The sequence below is a fragment of the Echiichthys vipera genome (assembly GCF_963691815.1).
Source record: "Echiichthys vipera genome assembly, chromosome: 17".
In the NCBI taxonomy this organism is placed as follows: domain Eukaryota; kingdom Metazoa; phylum Chordata; class Actinopteri; order Perciformes; family Trachinidae; genus Echiichthys; species Echiichthys vipera.
The window spans coordinates 11,816,895-11,835,638 of record NC_139842.1 but is presented as its reverse complement, the minus strand read 5'-3'; the positions used below and the strand labels follow the sequence as shown (position 1 = coordinate 11,835,638).

The window sequence follows — 18,744 nt, the reverse complement described above, 5'->3', positions numbered from 1 at the left end:
ACTTAATGACACACACGACAAATGAAATGAGCAATCAGAACAATATTGGAGCTATGAATATGAATTAGTGAAAAAAACTAAATGAGAATACATTTGGTTGAATTTTTAGGTTCATAATTTTAAATGAATTAGTTGGCTTACACAACTAATCTAAACCCTTTTTTTTTAACCGTATGGATGGTAAATTAACTTGTACATAGCTCCTTTCTAGTCTTCGAACTACTCAGGGCATTTTTACATATCAGTAATTAATATTTTTATATGAACAGTGGGTTTAATGTAGGCTCCTATCTTTATGACATTTTACAGTAGAGACTGACCTCTGGTGCTGTGTGCTATGCTGTGGCATTGAAAATCATGATCATCTGGATTTCTAAATACCTTGGTACACTGTAACACCGTCACTGTGATACCGCCCAAGCCTAGTTATATGACTGTGTAATGTGAAGAAGCGATGAACTATCACTGGACTCTGCAGTTCTCCTCAGTCATGGAGAGCATTTAAGTATCTTGAGGTCATTGTTTTGGTTTCACGGCCTACAGCTTTACTGTACAAATTGGTAGTTAACAAAAACAAAAGTGAATATTGGACTTAAATTCACTAGGTGGCAGGAGACAGGACTCATGACATGAAATAATAACATGTTAGCCATAAACTTAATACAGTGTATAACGCTGCACGACCCCCATGTGGACAAAATTACCAACCTAATGTAGTTTTTAAAAATAATCAAAATGTTTTATAATTATAATGTTTCATCCACCAGTGATGATGATTTTCCATCCACTAGTCAGAGTAGCATTCTTTGCTTTTTTTTCTCCTTCTCACAGCATTTAGTCAGCTGCAGCCTGCCCCCTGTGGAGGGTGGAGTTAAATACAGCTCAAGTGCTGATGGCCCCTATCCTCAAGGCTCATGTGTTCGAAAGTAACCCATTAATCATGTTGCTATAGCGAGGGTGAGTGAGTGAGTAGGATGCTGGTAAGGCAAGGAGAGGCCAGGCCTGAAAGTGACTCAGTCTGGCAGCTAAAGGCTTGCATAATGAGGGCTAATGGATCGGGGAGCATGGACATACCTGTCCAGTCTACTCACATTAGGATGAATAGAGAGCTGCGGGCCTGTTCTCTTCTGTCGTGTGCGTGTGCGTATGCGTGTGTGTGTGTGTGTGTGTCTGGGCTGTAAGTGACAATCAACTCTTATTTAATTACAGTGCTGATTTGCACTGCCATTTCTCAACCTCCTTCCTTGCATCATTGTTTCTGTGGTTATTAACAGTGTACTGCTTCTGTCTCTGTCTGTCTTTCCCAGGCTGTGAGCCCTGTGCAGGGTGGTGATGAGCAGTCAGGGCAGCAGCAGCAGGGGAAGTGGCCAGCATGCTGACACTCCTCCCTCTCGTCATGCCCCTGGACCTAAGTTGCAGGTGCAGCGCTCCCTCTCTCGTGACACCATCACCATCCACTTCTCTGCCCTGGGGAAAGAGGAGGACGACGATGAAGAGGAGCTCTACGGCGTACCGCTTGGATCTGCTGGGGTTAAATCTGAGCTTGATGGTGCTGATGGACTTCAAGGTCTAGAAGTTTCGGAAACTGATGACCAGTCTGTCACCAAAGGCTTGGAGGCAAAAGAGGAGCTGTTGTTTGAATCTGCTGGTGTGGAAACCTCCTCTGGAGCTGCTGTGCTCCCTGTTTCATCCACCACACTGTCTTTGCAGCCCTCAGACCCTCACCCACACACACCCTCTGCAGCCATGACTATTATCCCTACCTCAACGCACCCCCACCTGAGCTCCACGCCTCCTGCCAGCTCCTCCTGGCCCTCTGACCGACCCCCAGTCAATCCCCCATCCACGAACTCTAGCTCCTCCTCCCCTTGCAAGTCTGCAGCTCTGTCCTCCTCCAAGCCTTTCTTCAGCCTGGTCAGGTCCCTGTCCAATGATGTTGAGCCTCGAGAAACCGCTCCCGCGGCCACGACTGTTGTGCCATCGCATGCGCGGCACCGTCACTTAATGAAATCTTTTGTAAAGTCTCTCTCCACAGACACATCGAAAACTGAACATCAGGAAGGGCCTCTTCATCACTATCCTCATCACCCCCCTCATCAGCAACCGCAAGCACAGTCATCCCAGCGGCCACCACCTCGCAACATGCAGCTCTTCAAACAGTTCTCCCAGCCTCGCTTATGCTCCAGCCCCGTCGTTGTCAAACAAGCAGGTGGCGACTCCAAAACTGCGCCCTCTTCCCCCATCATGTCCCCAGATGGTAGGTCTTTCTTCAAGGTCCAAGAGGTGGAGGCCAGGATAGAGGATACCAAGCGACGGCTGTCAGAGGTGATGTCAGACCCCCTGCAGCTTTTCAGTAAGATCATGGGGGATGAGTTGTGCGTGGGAGCTGGTGGGACTGCCACTCATCGTGCCAAATCGCTGTCCTCAAGTGCGTCCGAGCTCAGCGGAGTGACAGCGGTAAACGGACACACAGAAGGTAACAACAACTATAGCATCAAGGAGGAGGAAGGGGCAGAAGAGGAAGAAACCCCGACAGGCAAGGGCCCTGATTCTGTTTTTTTCTCCTTCCCATCACTGGCGCCAGCCCCAGCCCTCATCCAGGCCTCCTCGTTTGCTTTCCCCAAGTCTCCTTCTCTCACTTTGGGCCGCTGCTCTATGTCGGCCCTTGTTGCCCGACAGGAAGACGAGGACTTCTGTGAACTGTACAGTGAAGACTTTGAGTTATGTACCGATACAGAAACACCAGATGGGGATCGTCCCGGTTCCCGGCAGCCTCATACCGGCAGCACTGGGTTGTGTAGTGAACTTGACACAGAGGAGGAGGAGAAAGTGGAGGAGGAAGAAGAGGAGGACGAGGAGTCGGAGGCTGTGCCTGTGACTGGCCTCATCTTGCTGGCACAGTTGGTGTATTGGTATATAATCCTTCCAGTGCCACCATATGTATGTGCAGTGGTGCATGGGATAGTAGCTGGGTTCATGTTGGCCTTGCTGGTCCTCTGGCTGTCCTCACCTCGATGCTCCTCATCAGGTACAAGAAAAGGGAGGCGAAGGATAGAGCCCTGGAATGTGGCACAGCTGGATATCAAAGAACCAGGAACCTTCAAGGTGAGACAAAGCACGGCATGGATGGCCGATTCATACTTGTATTTTGGGTTTCTACTAGAACATGTTTAAATACGTTCTTTTGTGTTCTCAGACTGTCTGAATATACCTGTATTCACCCTCTGTCTGAATGAGCCCCCCTGTGTCTTTAAGCCCACATCCTAAAAAGGCCCAGACTGCTCTGATTGGTCAGCGTTTCCTGGTCTACTGAATCTGTGCTCTCGGCGTCTCTGCACCGGCATTGAATAACTGTAATTGGACTGTAGCAGCACTTTCTATCTATATATAGTAGAGTTGTGACATCACAGTTGCAATGTAGAGTTGGCGGTTCAAACGCCGCCCTGCCTGACTTGTGTCATGGGCAAGACACTTCTCCCAAGACACTTGCTGTATGTTTGAGGAGGTGGTTTGAGGGGCCGTATGCGCTGAATGGGAGCCACGCTTCCGTCAGTCCGCCCCAGGGCAGCTGTGACTACTATCATAGTTCTGTAAGAATGGAGCATGGACTCTGTAAATTGCCTTGAGTACTGAGAAAGGCGCTATATAAATCCAATCTATTATAACAACTGTACAGTTATGTGGCTCGTTTAAAGACACAGTTTCTGAATATGCGCTGTGTGCATCTCTCTGTGGATTGAACGTTTTGATACTTGCACAGTATTTACAGTATATAGCACCCCGACCTGCTTTATATCTATAACACCTGGTTCAATATAGCCAAGAGTTAAGATAACTGTATATTAGATTTAGCCTTACAGGCTTTACACATGTAGTCGATGGCATCTGTGTGATATATATGGCGTATATGGCTATGGCACTGCATTTTATCTTACCATGCCTTGGAGAAACCAGTGTGATTGCCATACAGGGAACAGAATCCTGTGTCTTTATTGCCTACCAAGCATAAACTATATTCTAGTGTATTGGAGTTGTCCCAAAGAGCTTTTATTTTGTATCTTTATACTACATGATCTTCTCTTTCGCACTGGCCAATCGCAGACATTTCCCCTGTTGTTTGAATTGAATTGGCTTTGCTCACAGAGCCTCCTTTGGGACTGATAAGGCAGGGGGTTGGATGAGAATTAAACTCAATTCTGCCTTATGGGAACCAGCAGTAACATATTGGGGTTTTATTACCCTTTTTTTCTCCATCTACAGTTTTGCTTTGGACAAAACATTTCGAATGAGAGCGGCTACCACATTTTGACCCTTGTTCTCAGTTAACCTCACTCAGTGCTGTAGAAATTCTGCTCAAAATATTTAGTAGTTTGAGGGAGTTATGTAAGCATGTGTACTGTTTGTGACTTAGTGGGTAGCAAGCTGTTGCACAGGAGGGCCTCATAGCTAGAGGGCACAGCTGTTCCAAAAGGGGAGCTCTGCAGTTGTGCAGAACATGATATACTCATTTTAACGATAGAGCCCAGGGCACACAAGTCCAGGGCAACAGCAGTGGGGCTGCACTTTCTCTTCCTCAGAGGATCAACAAAGAGTCAGTGTTTCAGATGTCCCACTTTAAATTTTGTTGTGCTAAAATCTTCTTTCCCGATAACGATTTAAGAGCGAAATGAACATAACATGCAAAGATCAGAACTTAAGGTTGTCCAAATGACAGCTATATTGCTGTACGGCCACTGTTTTTTCGACAACGTGAAACAATATAGAAAAATCTATACAATTTACATTTTCTTTTGACGATAGTTATTGCTCAACCCTACTACTGGTATGAGATTTCATATTCAATCTGCAAGCAATGATGTCTTTTGACGACAACAGTTGGTAGACAAAATAGTTGTATCACTAGGCATTAGTTAATGTTTTAAGAGTAGAGCCCCACGGTATATTGATATATAATGCAATCACAGATATATTGCTTATTAGTAGATGCTGGATGATAAGTAATGAGAAATTGCAGTATGGAGAATGCCAAGATATGTCTGTGGTCGTCATAACCTAGTTTTTTTTTTTTTTTTAAGTTATTAAAATGTGTTACTTTTCATTGATTTTAGGATATCGTATTGGACCGAATGACTTTGAATCCTCATAGACTGGTTAAAATATGCTACCTTCTGTCATCCCTCCAACAATAAGTATAAAAAAACGAAACTCAACTTCTGAAACATTTTGAGTCCGTGTCATTAACCCCCTTTTCCCCTTATCTTTCAGGGCTGGATGAATGAGATCCACAGCTACGACCCAGAGATGTACCACGCCACCCTGACCCACTCTGTTTACGTCCGTCTAGAGGCTTCCGTCCTGCGTCTGTCCAAGCCAAACCGGAACATCTCCCGCCGTGCCACGCACAACGAGCCTAAACCTGACGTCACCTACATTAGCCAGAAGATCTATGACCTGACGGACAGCAAGGTGTGGTAGTTGAGGGTGTATGTGGCTAATGAGAAATTCAAGAGAGATGCAGTTATTAAGTGTGTTAAGTGTGGGTGTGTGTGTGTGTGTGTGTGTGTGTCTGCCTGCCCCTCCGGTGTATTTATCTTTTTGATGATAAGCTTAACAGATAGTGACATCGAGCACACGTCCCTTTATATTTGCCTTCGCCCGAGTGCATGCTTGCTAATAGGTCAAGTTCAGTGACAAAGCTACTCATTTTCAGAGTCACATAGTGTGTGTAAACATGGAGTGAATATCACAGGTCACTGACCCTGTACACACAACTTTGCATCTTGTGTAGTAGTGTGCTGACTCGACGGTTTTGTATGTCTGAAGGCAAGAGGGTAAGAATCATGGAGTAAAGGGGCAAGGGTCATTATGGCTGTCCTCATCATCCTGCTACCATTCTCTAGTTCCTCTTAACTGAATAGCCCTGCATCATTCCCCTAAACCTGTCTATAACACGCCTCCTCAGTGTAAATGTTCTCCATTCATCCCACCACATCACAGTGCAATTTAAGACTGGAAATTGAAACATGACTGGCTTTAGCACGCACAAGCTTACCCGCTTTTGGGGCGGTAATGGATCATCATCATTGAGGATGTTGAGAATGTTATCTGCATTTATAGAAGCTGGAGTTCTGTCCCCAAGCATCAAGCATGTGATTATTCTCATTTGCCCAGCTCATTGTTATCCTCAAAGCAATTTCAGTCAAAAGCAACTGGACTTGGTTGTTTGTCTAGGAAGACGTTTCACCTCTCATCCAAGAGGCTTCCTCAGTTCATGTACGCAACTGACCAGGCTGGGACTGGGTCAAATAACCAAGTCCAGTTGCTTTTGACTGAAATTGCTTTGGAGGGTGTCCTCAAGAATGCGTTTTCTGTCCAAGGTCTTATTAATTTAACTATTCTGAGATCTGATACCTCCTTCCACATCACATTACAACATGGTGACACACACCCCAGGTAACACAACAACCATGCAATGCTGAAAATTGTGTGTGAGTCGTTGTGTTCTATTATGTATTACTGTTGGAGCCACATGTTTTTTATTTGTTCTCATTTCAATGCGGGCATTCTACTGTCCCAAGAACAACAACAACACACTCTAGCGTCATCATCTTCATGCGTTTGATTATGAACTCGGTCTATATGCCCCCCCCCCCCCCATAGATCTCCCTGGTGCCCCAGAGCCTGGCTAGGAAGAGAGTTTGGAACAAGAAGTACCCCATTTGCATTGAGCTGGCCAAGCAGGATGACTTCATGTCCAAGGCCCAGGGAGAGAAGCCCGAAGCTGGGGAGGAGAAATTAACAGGGCTGGGAGAGAAGCTGGAGCGAACGGACAAAAGCGAGAAAGTTGAGGCATCAGGATTAGCAGAGGAACCCAAAAGGCCAACGTCTGGAGGGGGGGATCTGACTATCTACCTGTTTGGGAGGACTGGTCGTGAAAAAGAAGAGTGGTTCCGGAGATTTCTTCTTGCATCCCAAATAAAGTCAGAGGGGAGAGGTGGCGGTCTGCCTGCCATCTGCAAGAGTGGTGAGTCTGAGGCTATGTACAGTATCACTCACCAAGATGCAAACGGCCATGTACAGTATATGGATTTATCTGTCTCTCACACCCTTTCCACACACATACTGCCTTTGCACAGACATATAAACGTTACTTCCCACAGTCGGAATAGCCATTCTCTTGAGTATGTAACTGCACAGCCATCAGATCTGTGCATAAGCCCCAGCTTAGGGACTGCCAATCCCCTCAACTGAGCGAACAGATGAGTATGAATAGGTCAGCAGGATTACATGCACAGAGAAGCAGCATATTATAACATTGGTCTCCACTGTGGGATATAAGCCTGCAAGGATAAGGCCCAATTCAAAGGGAAACACTATCACTGTGTGGGTCCAGTGATAAAGGTGGTACAGAGTGAACAGGATTACGAAAGATGATATAAATATCAAGCCTGTTTTGTGGATATACAGTACATAGCAATTATGTGGAAAATGACTATTTCATTGCTAATATGAGTCAGAGAGAGGCTGCAGTGTGTCATCTGGTGTAAAGCATGCTGATTCAGAGTGTTGCAGTATGTTGTGAGAAATGAATAAAACATAAATGCTCACTATGCAAGGCCTGGAGCATGCATTATGTATGTGAAATATGATGCATTGATTTGAATCACTGAAAATGTTGTTGCTGCTTAATTGTATCACATTAATCTCCTCTCACTCATCACACCCTGCACCCCCACCCCAACCACACAAACTTTTAGCCTTCCTGCCATCACACAGCCGCAGTAGCAGCCCCCAATCTGGTGGAGGCCTGGAGGCTGACAGCAGGAGCAGCAGCCGGGGAAGCTTGGAGGAGCTGCCTCAGTCTCGTCACAGAGAGACCTCCTCTGCTCTCTCCTGTGGCTCTACTGGAGGAATGAAGCAGAAGATGCTTTTGGACTATAATGTCTACATGGCCAAATATATAAACCCCCAGGAACTACAGAGAAGCCCAACTGCCACTGACAGTCCTGGGCCCAGCCCCGAGGGCAGCCCCAAAACTACCAAAAAGGTAGGAGACACGAAAGGCTGAAAACAAACAGACAACCAATCAGGCAGTGGTCTTTTGGGATCCCTGGTCATGTCACTTGGTTGTAAGTTATTTGTAGTTATTAGTTATTTTAGATTTGTTGGTGAAATAATGTCAACTAAATCAGTTCCTGCATTTTCACTTAAAGGTACCCTGTGGGGTTCTTGACCACTAGTAGCGCTATGGAGCAATGTTTGCAGTCGAGCTGGGGACTTTCTCCTCAGGGTATTTGCGTCCAACTCGATCTAATCGTACTCGCCTAGGGGAGTTGCCATCAGACTTTAACTCCGCCTCATTTCCTCTAACCAAAAAAGGTCATTGATGTGACATTGGGGGGAGGGAGATACGTCCATCTGGCTGACGTATCCCTCCCAGGCGAAGTGAGGGCCAGCGGCTAGCTGTCACTGAAGAGGCTGCGCCCCTAATTATTCATACACTTTATCCTCCAATGAAATAAAAACTAGCCTGGTATTATTGTACCAGGCCTTAAATACGTTTAATAATGCTGTGAAAATGTTTAACAATGCTGTGACATGGGGGTCAATGAGAAATTGCTCTATTATGAAACCTGGACTCGAAGAACTGCAATTTTTAGTTCTTTCTTATTGGATCAACTAGGAAGTTGCTGTGGTGGGGGCTTGTATGCACCCTAACCACTCAGCTAAATGGTCATCCCAGCAACTGCGTTTTTCAGACTCCATACAATTTAACAAGTGGGATTTTTACTGATGCATTTTATATCGTAGAACAAAATGTGAAAATCTTGTGTTAACAGACTTTTTTTCTGGCATCTAACCAACAACCCATTCAAAAAAAGCCCATTGACCACAGACTTGATGTAGACTTATTCTATTTTATTAGCTTAAATTGTAGAAGATTAAAGCTACAGAATATGCCTGCATGTATGTCCTTCAGATGCGCAGGAGTTCAGAGGAGACTGTGAAGCCGGAAGCCTGGGTCAACGCTTTTGTCGGAAGAATTTTCTGGGACTTCCTGGGGGAGAAATACTGGGCTGATGTCGTCTCCAAAAAGATCCAGATGAAGCTCAGTAAGATCAGGGTGGGTATTGGTGAAAGACTTTGTCAAATATAGACAAAATTAAGCTGAAAATGGGCGTCTCCCCTAGTGGCTCCAGCCGTCGCCATCTTGGCAGTGCCTGACACTGCCTGCTGGGAAAAGACATGGAGCTGAGCAAAAAGTTATTTAGACACTAGCAACTTAAATTTAGGTCAGCAGTAAACATCACAAACAGATTCTATTTCTGCGGTAAACACTGTACTTGATACATATTAACAAACAATTTCAAGCAAATCAATTGCATTTATATCACACCAACCCATCTGCAACGAGATAACGACAAATTAACAGCTGCAAACAGTGCAAATACTTATGGTTTTGGCACTGATAGAAGTCACTTGGGGATTTATATGTAGCCTATGTGTAACGTTGCTATCAACAGCGCTGTGCAAGATTATTATCTTGAATATGACTGACAGACAGCTAGTGGCTAACATTAGCCGTCCATGACAGCAGCCACCTGCACCTCAAATCAGCGCCACCCTTCATGGCCTTTACAGTTGTCATGAATGAGGAAATTAGCTTTGGAGACCAAAACTGCATTTTTGTACCAGGGTGTAAACAGGTTTATTTCTGCTGTAAAGTTAATCATTTTGACATGAGGCTCTATGGGGATTCACCCTGCTTTGGTGCCAGCCCAGCAACACTTGATGAACTACATTTTTGGGCCCTTCAGTGTTGGCTTCAGTGATTGCCGCTTGGTACTGAAAATAGCTTGCACAAACATCACAAGAGACAAATTTGTGTCTCTGTTGGCAGTATTTTATCTCTTTTTTGTCTTAGCTGTGAAGTCTAAATATGTTTTTGTCTTTTTGACTGTCTTCTTTATTTCAGCTGCCATACGTTATGAACGAGCTGACTTTGACAGAGCTGGACATGGGCTTTTCTATTCCTAAGATCCTCCATGCCTCCAAACCCTCTGTGGACCACCAAGGTAGGTAGAGAAGCTACCCTAAGTATGTCATGTTTTCCAAACAGTGATGGTCCGCTATGGTAGAGATTTTTTTCTTCCCCTTCCTCTGCTGTCCTCCATCTTTCATCATAACCCAGACTGTTCATCAGTTCTTCCTCTTGCCTTTGTGACAAAATTGTGAAACACACTCTCACTTTTATTTTTACCTCAATCCATCCATCTCCTTTATCTCCCTCCTACCATTCCTCCATCTTCCTGAAGTTTTGCTCTTCTTCTCTCTGGATTAAGATATTCCCCCTCCCTCCTCTGGAGTCTAGCATCTCTGCGTGCCTAGCTCTATTAAACTACAGTAATTAAACTTCACGTCTTGGGTCCCCCTCATCCATTACTGAGAAACTGATTCACCCTGCCTGCCCGCTGCCAGCCTTGAGTCCCAGCGAAGGGATTTGTTGGACACAGACAATACAAAGATGTGAGGCATATTAATTCTTACAGAGGTGGCTGGTTTGGGGAGAATATGAGAAAGGAGAAGCTTAAGAAGGGTAAAAGAAGGGAACAGGTTGTGGGAGCTGTGTTTTAATCATTATATTTTAAATTCATGAGTGTAATGTGTAGGTTGGCATATTGATTCTTCTCTCCTGTGCTTTTCTTTTTTTTTATATTCAGGTTAATCCAAAGACAGTTTAGTGTAATGTCTAAAGATATAAAAGCATTGAAAAGGCAATATCTTTGCTATTCAATTGAAGCAGCCAGCCATGAGTCCTTCCCCTGTCAGCCACATTTCCACGGCTGAGTCTGCAATGCTCATTAATGTGTTCTGTCTGAACCTACAGTATACACCCACAGAAATATACTCACAAGGCATACTCAGTTCATGCCAGCATATAATTAGTCATGTGGGACTTGCATCTCTGGAAGTTGTGCGCTGTAAACCTGCATGAACACAACAGGATGCATTTGCTTTGATGGTAACATTCCTAATTTCATATATTGTTGATATTTCTTTTCTCCTGTGATGATTATGATGGGAAAGTGACTGAATGAGTGAGCGCTTCCCGACCCTGTAACATTGGGAGGACATGATTTGCTTTACAATGTTGATACTGTTACCTGTACCTCTCTTACCACCTTTAGTTAATATTAGCATACCAACATTTCCTACTTAGCACAAACTGTAGCCGTGGCTGTTGACGGTTTCATTAGTTTGACTGATACTTGGCTATAAATCAAAGCACTGCCAATCATAGACAGATTGGCATTAACTTTATGGTGTGAGATGAAAAGTCAGGGAATCACCAAAGTTCACAAGACTATGAATGTCTGCACCACACTGCGTTTTGATCCATCCAATAATTGTCAAGACATTTCCCTCTGAACCACAAATGTCAGTCTGCTGGTGGCACTAGGGGAAAAGCTGGGGGAGGTCACTGACCCAAGTCATTAACATACGTCATCTCAGTACCATACCTGTACCAAATTGCACGACAATCCATGTAATAGTAGACAAGATAATTCAACAGCAAACAAAAAAAATGACCAAAGTAGGTAGGTTCCATCCTCTTGGGATCATGAACAAAATTATATGGCAATCTTTCCAATAGTTAATCTATTACAACAACTTAGATTCAAGGCAATATCTTGTCTCATATAATATTGTTGTTATATTGATCTATTTCCCAGTTTGATGTAGAAACACACATGCTTACATCACTGGTGCAGGTACAATATGTTGACTCCTCCAGACTGACTCGCCCTCCTTTGTGTCTTGTTCTAGACAGAGATGAGACACTGCCCAGCGGGTTCTGACTTAATGCTGTCATTTAGCCTCTCTGTGACACTGCTGTCACCCACACACAAATCGATGAGCATTTATTAAGTGTGGAAAATAAAGTAGGAGGAAGAAGGAGCCATGCAGATGATTAATAAAACAGCATTTATCAGATGTATCCATTAGGATTAAGTGAGCCAACAGCAGGGGGGTTGAAATCTGACTCGTTATCCCGTCGCTTCCTGTGTAATGTGTAAACAGGAAGTAGCCTAATAAGCCAATAAGGAGGCACCGCTGCCCCAGATCTGACCTTTTCATTGTTTGCTAGAGGATAGGACTCGTACTGGCAGCTCTACAGGGGGACCTCACAGCAATTAGACACCAGGCAGGAGGCATTCAGTGTTGGTAATTTTTGAAGCTCTTGTGGTATTGTTGGGGATGTAGAGTAGCTCGATTTTAATATTAAAAAATTAAATGTCTGTGCGGTTTCCCTCATTGATCTGTCCAGGTCTGTGGTTTGATCTGGAGGTATCCTACACAGGCTCCTTCCTCATGACACTAGAGACCAAGATGAACCTGGCCCGTCTAGGGAAGGAGGGCGAGGGGCTCGGGGAGCACGGAAAAGAGTGGTGAGGCTTTCAATCATATTTATAAATAAAGATTATCAATATGAGTTTAATTTTAAAATCTCTTACAGATTTTTTTGAGAGTGATACATTCTCAGTGGCTAGGCCAAAATAGGATGCTTGAAGGATTAGCCTTCTTTGCTAAACAAACACCTCTGAGCTGCTAATTGGCTAAATTTGCATTAAGAACCATATTAGTCTTCACATCTGTTTTTTCACAATGTCCTACCATTTTTCTGTCGGCTCTTCCTCCCTTCTCTAAATATATACGAATCATCTCTCGGGACGCTTACCACTGTGGATTTGTCAAATGGCTGGTGAGTTCGGAAATAGATGCCCATCCATGCCTGTCACTGAAACAACACATTTGTTCTGGATTATAGCTTTTTCTTGAGTGAATCACTGGAGATTGATATCCTGTGATTTATATCTGTGTGGATACATTTAAATGGTAATAAGTTTTAACTGTCAATGGTTCTGTGTGTCTATGTATGTGTGACAGGCCCAGGCCACGGACATACTGTCTGGCAGACAGCGATGAGGAGTCGTCTAGTGCCGGTTCATCGGATGAGGAGGATCCCCCAGAACTCCTCAGTGACAAAGCCTGTCTTCCTGGAGCAGAGGGGTGAGCTGATGTATCTTTCCAACAACAACATCACGTATCTGAATTAAAAATAGGCATAAACAGATTCACACTGATGTGTTGAAGCAGACTGTTCTGCCCTTTCAGTCGGCCCACCCACTACCCACACACTCAGTCCCACATGTTTGAAAGCTTGCTACTGATTTAATGTAGCAGCCAGTCACTCCCCACCATCGTGGGTGCTGAGCAGCAAGAGATGCCGTTATGAATAAATAATGAACCTGACTCACTCCTTGCCTCCTCCGTTTCCATCCTCTGCTCACATAGCTACGTGGGAGGCCACAGGCCCAGCAAGATCATGCGCTTTGTGGACAAGATAGCCAAGTCCAAGTACTTCCAGAAAGCCACTGAGACAGAGTTCATTAAGAAAAAGATGGAGGAGGTGTCAAACACGCCTCTACTGCTCACCGTGGAGGTGCAAGAGTTCCGTGGGACACTGGCTGTCAACATCCCACCTCCACCCACAGACAGGATATGGTACGTTCACTTCCAGGGAGGAATGCAATGAAGACTGTAGGATGTAATCAGTGAGTGTATGGGAATCCTAGTTTTACAATAAAACTCAGCGCCCTCTGCTGGGCAAATACAGGCATGCATACAATGAAAGGATAAAAAAGTTTAATGACCAGTGAACTAAAAAAAATAGGGCACAAAGGTTTGTATTTTCATTTTAGATGTGGAATATTAAATTCTTTAGTGCACATAGTGTGCTTTATAAGCTTAATTGTAATGAATGTCTTAGTATAAATAATAAAAAGGATCACCTTTATAAGCAGTGGTTCCCAACGTTTGAGTTGAAAACCCTTAATGATTAAAAGAATAAGATGGGACACATGTATTTCTGTTACACAAAATGTAAGAATAGTTTTCTCTAGTTTTTTTCTTGTGAATACTGGCTACTTTCACCTCTTTAAGCCTCTAAAAATATTTCAAATCAAACAACGTACACATTGAGGACATGATCTACGAGGCGGCATCAGATGTAGCCTCATTTTAAGGGGCAACAAGCAAAAAAAAGCCACTGATCTACAGCATTATTGTGATCTTAATTGCTGTTGCACATTTCGTTGACAAAAAGTACCACGTGATGTGAAATAGGAAAATGTATTGAATTTAGTAGAATAAACCAAAGATGCCTGCTTTCATGGAGCCTGTCAGAGAACTCAGAATGCAGTCCATCTTGTATGAGATTAAATAATATTTTGCCGTGAATGTTTTCTCTTGGCTGTCAGGTATGGTTTCCGGAGTCCGCCTCACCTAGAGCTGAAAGCAAGGCCTAAACTGGGGGAGAGGGAGGTCACTTTAGTTCATGTGACAGACTGGATTGAGAAGAAACTGGACCAGGAATTCCAGGTATACACTGAGTCAAAGATGCTCAGTCATGGATGCAATTTATTGACATTGTCATTGTAGTTAGTAGGTGATGCCATATCCCATGGTGTTTACCAACTTCTGTGTGGTTTAAAACCTCAGTTAAAGCCTGACTGAGACTGAAAGTTTACTCAGGGACAAAGAGAATGTCCCCTCCAGGTGTTTTAGGGTGAGAATTTAGCTCTTAAAAGAGAACGCTGAAATTAATTTATGGCTGCCCACCTACATGCACTTCAAAGCAGTGTGCCTGTGGCTTTCCTACCCCTCATATATATCCAAAGTAATGATATGCCTGCCTCTAGATAACTGCCCTGAGGCACACCTGCAAACTACTGTCCCTGTCAGGTCTACCCCACATCTACATTTATCCCTGCCTGACTCCTCGGGGGGGTTATTATTATTTACCACCCCCCTAAACCATGCCTCCAGTAAAATACAGTGCTCACTGATGACATTTGTGAGTGAGTGTATACATCTGGCTTTAAACAGAAATCGTTGGTTTCCAGACATAACAGCACAGGGTTAAATACACAGAGGATGATGTATTGCAGGTCTTTTTTTTCTTTCTTGTAAGCAGATACTGTATAATCTCACTGTCTTAATTTGGTCTAGATTTTTAGTTAAATGTGAATTAATTTGTAGTTTCTGCTCCATTCCCTTTTCTTGACAAATAGCTTTTGATTATATTTTATATTTCAGGTTTATTGTTGAAATTAAGGGAACTTCTCTTGTTACTCTGCTTGTCCTCCAACAGAAAATATTTGTGATGCCAAACATGGATGATATATGGCTACCCATAATGCACTCTGCCATGGACCCACGTTCAAACTTGGTTACTGTGACAAATGATGCCTTGAAGGACCCAGAACCCGAGGAGTCTGAGGTCTCCGACATGTGAAGACTGCTGTCCAAAGTGCATAATGAAGGACAAGTCCCCACCCCTCTCAGAGACCCCACGGGTGCAGCAACGGGGCCGGGGCCTACCCTCTAAATATTTTTTATCCATGTTCCAGTGCCCATAAAGTGCGCTAACAAAACAGGAAGTGTTGGCGAGCTCATAACCATCTGTGGTAACTAAACACAGGAAAGAGAATTGTGACACATAGATTGTCATCCAATCACATCAAATGTTATGATTAATTCTCTGACAGGGCATGTCCAGAATTTTTCAACTTATGTGTGTGGTGGTGGATCGACAAACAGCCATCAGATTCCACCAGAAGAACCATTATACCTGTGATGTACAGCTGCACCAAACATGATAGTTGTGTGAATTTTTGTGCGACCTTTCTAATCCAGTGGTTTATTGTTGCTATAACTCTGTGACAACTTCAAGGCCACTGATGAAGAGTGTTTATGGCAAGAGTGAGGAACTGTTTGAGGGTATAATCCTTAGAAGAGAGGATTTTACTGAAAGCCCCTGCATCTATTTATACATTTCACAGGGATATCACCTCATTGATCACCCATCCACACCGCTGCCTGTGCCAGTCGCCCGGCACTTTTATGCAAACAGATCAATGGCGCTGTATTCATCGAATACACTAGGTCAGTTTGAATCCACTGTGGTGACGCGCAGCCTGTGTGCTTTTAATTACGTGGTAGGGGATAGTGCTTGAAAACTGACTTTAGAGGGGTGAATTAAAACATATCTGCAAACACAGCAGCTGAACATTGCCTAGGTCTGATGAATGTATAAATAGGAATGCAGCTCCTTAGCTGTGCAAAGGAATAGCTCATTCACTGACAACGTGCTCTACACAACATGCTTCAAGACTTCTTTTTGTGTTATATTCACAGTTGAGCAAAAGTAATTTTGTTTTTATCGCCCAAGCAATCGTTTAGTCCTGCGTGAGGGCTACTGTATGAGGGGACATGTAAGCAATCGCTTCATTATCTGGTGCTCCTATTGAGACCACCCCAGTGATGTACAGCTGAAGTTTGTGCAGTAGGAGACTAAAGGTCATTTGTGACAACAGTAACACTTAACCTAGATTATTTTTATGTGAAGAGTGTGAAACATACTCTCCCTGTCTAATTTTAATAATGAACTGGATATTAGCCATATTATTTAATGTCAGCAGACATCTAGCTATTCAATGCCTTTTTGTTGAATTATTTATTGATTTGCTGTATCTTTCTGTACTGTTTATTCAAAAGGAATAACACAATTTAACAAGAACAGCATCTTTGCAATTTGCCAAGACCTCTGGCTGCTTTACAGGCAACTGTCATTTGACATGTATTTATGTTTAAGTGTGTGTGTGTGTTGGCAAAGTGTATGAGGCAGAAAGTGCCTTTAAAACAAACATTCCTCCGTATCGAGCCGCCACATTTGTTGCATCAGCTGAGGTTAGAAAGTTTTTGTGCCATTACTGTGTCTGTTAAGACACGCCCTTTCTTTTCACACGTTTTGGTGTTGTTCATTTGCAGTGATGACAATATCGAACATTGCTGTTGTGTTCAGTGATGTCACAGAATGTTATGGTTCTGATCGTTGTGGATCAATAAAACCTTTTGCTTGGAAAGAGTCTGTGTGGCTTTGTGGGTGTAAGAAAGTTAAAGGACAAGGCCAGATTCTCATAAGGCATCAGATTTTCTTAACTATAAATATTTCCCTGTATCGACCAGCTTATTACATTTTTCAAATAATCCTTGAGATAAGTGATAAAAAATGTACATCACAATTTCCCTTTATATTCATTTACTATAAGATTAAAGCATTCACAAAGCTGGTACCTGAGACCATTTGTGATTTTCCAGAAAAATTAGAAAAGGTCAAATAATTGATACACAGCTGCAGATTCATTTTCTGGCCAAGGACTAAATTGATTAAAATTGACTTAACTTTGTAGCTCTTTGCTAAATATTAGCCAATAAATCATACTTAAGTACATGTAGTTGTAAAAAAAAGCCATGATCTGGCAGGCAATTGTTTTATTCTTTTGATTAATATACCCACATGTTGTAGTTATACTGAGTCAACATGTTCAACAATAAAAATCTCTAAAAATTGAAATGCCGTTCCTATAATATGCATTTTTCTGCACAAGTGCATTGAGGTTGTGTCTTGCTTTAAAAGAGAGACTTGGGAAAATTGCCAAGAAACCCCAGTTATAACACGACATAATATGATCTTGCACTACTCTTGACTGGTGTAAATAGCCATGGAAAAAGGCCATTTACGTTGCAAGTAAAGTGCCTTAAATGAAATTTACCAAAACATGTAAAGTCAGCAAAATAAAGAAGACAATGGCTTTTTGAAAAATGATTTATTCATACAGGACATTACACTTCCACAGATCAGCAATACATTTTTAAGCCTTCTGGTTAAAAATGCATGTTCATTTATTAGTCCTGCATAGCGTCACCTTGTAGTTTACAGAAGCTTGCCCATTTCTTGAGCGCCACAGTCAGACTCCTGCAGAAGAAAACAACTTTGATTAAGTTTAGTTATGATTAGTAATCATTTATAATTTAGTAAAATACCATCGTGACCATTGTTCATAACCGTTACAAGTAACTTTCTGCTCACTAAAGATACTTACCATATTGTTGTTGCAGGATCCATCCATCAACATCCACTTCACCTATTCCCTGTAAATGTAGACGTAATGTGTTTGAGTGAGCATGATTATCAAACACTTAAAAAGCACACAAGACTGGTATTCGTGTGATAAGTCAGATTGTTTATGTTGACTTCATTTTTACATCAGAAGTCTAACGCACGTAAATCATCATTCATGAACCAAAAAAAAGTGCATCTTTATATATACACATTAAAAGATATACTCACTATTATAACGTGATGGAGGGGCCTTCATCTGAAAGCACACCACGCTTCTATCCTGTCCACGTGCAGATGAGCGATCGCCTCGAAAATGATCAGTTTACCACCGGCCCTGGGGACAGCAAAACAAATCACGTGTTAGATGAAAATAATTCACTGCACTTGCCATTTTATGTAATATACATATAAAAAAAATAAACTTTACCTCCACATGTCCACGCCGATGAGGCCTACTCACCCGCTCCAACGTGCCACCATAATGCTTTGCCAAACTAGGGACTATTTTTTATGCAAACTCACGTCATGTTATCTTATCATTATAGTTACTCCAAAATATGAATATAAATGAGCTTTTCCTCGCCATGTTAAATGCAATATTTCTAGTCTGACTAGTCAGACCAGAGAAGTAACGCTGTGCTCCCTGGATTACTTTTGCATTCTGTAGAAAATGTCCCCCGGATCTAATTTATATGACATCCGGTGTCTGTAGG

General features: G+C 43.0%; 1 protein-coding gene and 1 long non-coding RNA gene across 2 annotated transcripts in view; one reads left to right on the top strand and one right to left on the bottom strand.

Moving 5' to 3' along the window:
• tex2 (testis expressed 2) overlaps positions 1 to 16,514 on the top strand; it is a 29,695-nt gene extending 13,181 nt beyond the window's left edge. Inside the window, exons 3-13 of the mRNA XM_083930590.1 lie at positions 1,308 to 3,105; positions 5,266 to 5,466; positions 6,661 to 7,024; positions 7,758 to 8,047; positions 8,981 to 9,124; positions 9,977 to 10,076; positions 12,332 to 12,452; positions 12,958 to 13,074; positions 13,360 to 13,569; positions 14,325 to 14,445; positions 15,218 to 16,514. Coding sequence (XP_083786716.1) covers positions 1,333 to 3,105; positions 5,266 to 5,466; positions 6,661 to 7,024; positions 7,758 to 8,047; positions 8,981 to 9,124; positions 9,977 to 10,076; positions 12,332 to 12,452; positions 12,958 to 13,074; positions 13,360 to 13,569; positions 14,325 to 14,445; positions 15,218 to 15,361 — 3,585 coding nt within the window. The 5' untranslated portion in view covers positions 1,308 to 1,332 and the 3' untranslated portion in view covers positions 15,362 to 16,514. The remainder of the gene's footprint in view (positions 1 to 1,307; positions 3,106 to 5,265; positions 5,467 to 6,660; positions 7,025 to 7,757; positions 8,048 to 8,980; positions 9,125 to 9,976; positions 10,077 to 12,331; positions 12,453 to 12,957; positions 13,075 to 13,359; positions 13,570 to 14,324; positions 14,446 to 15,217) is intronic.
• A 1,232-nt stretch (positions 16,515 to 17,746) lies between these two features.
• Positions 17,747 to 18,669, bottom strand: LOC310960089. Its single transcript, XR_014593591.1, has 4 exons — positions 18,459 to 18,669; positions 18,260 to 18,365; positions 18,012 to 18,060; positions 17,747 to 17,884 (listed from the first exon to the last, which is right to left on the bottom strand). It is a non-coding gene; the product is annotated as an uncharacterized lncRNA (long non-coding RNA).
• Between the last annotated feature and the right edge of the window lie 75 nt (positions 18,670 to 18,744).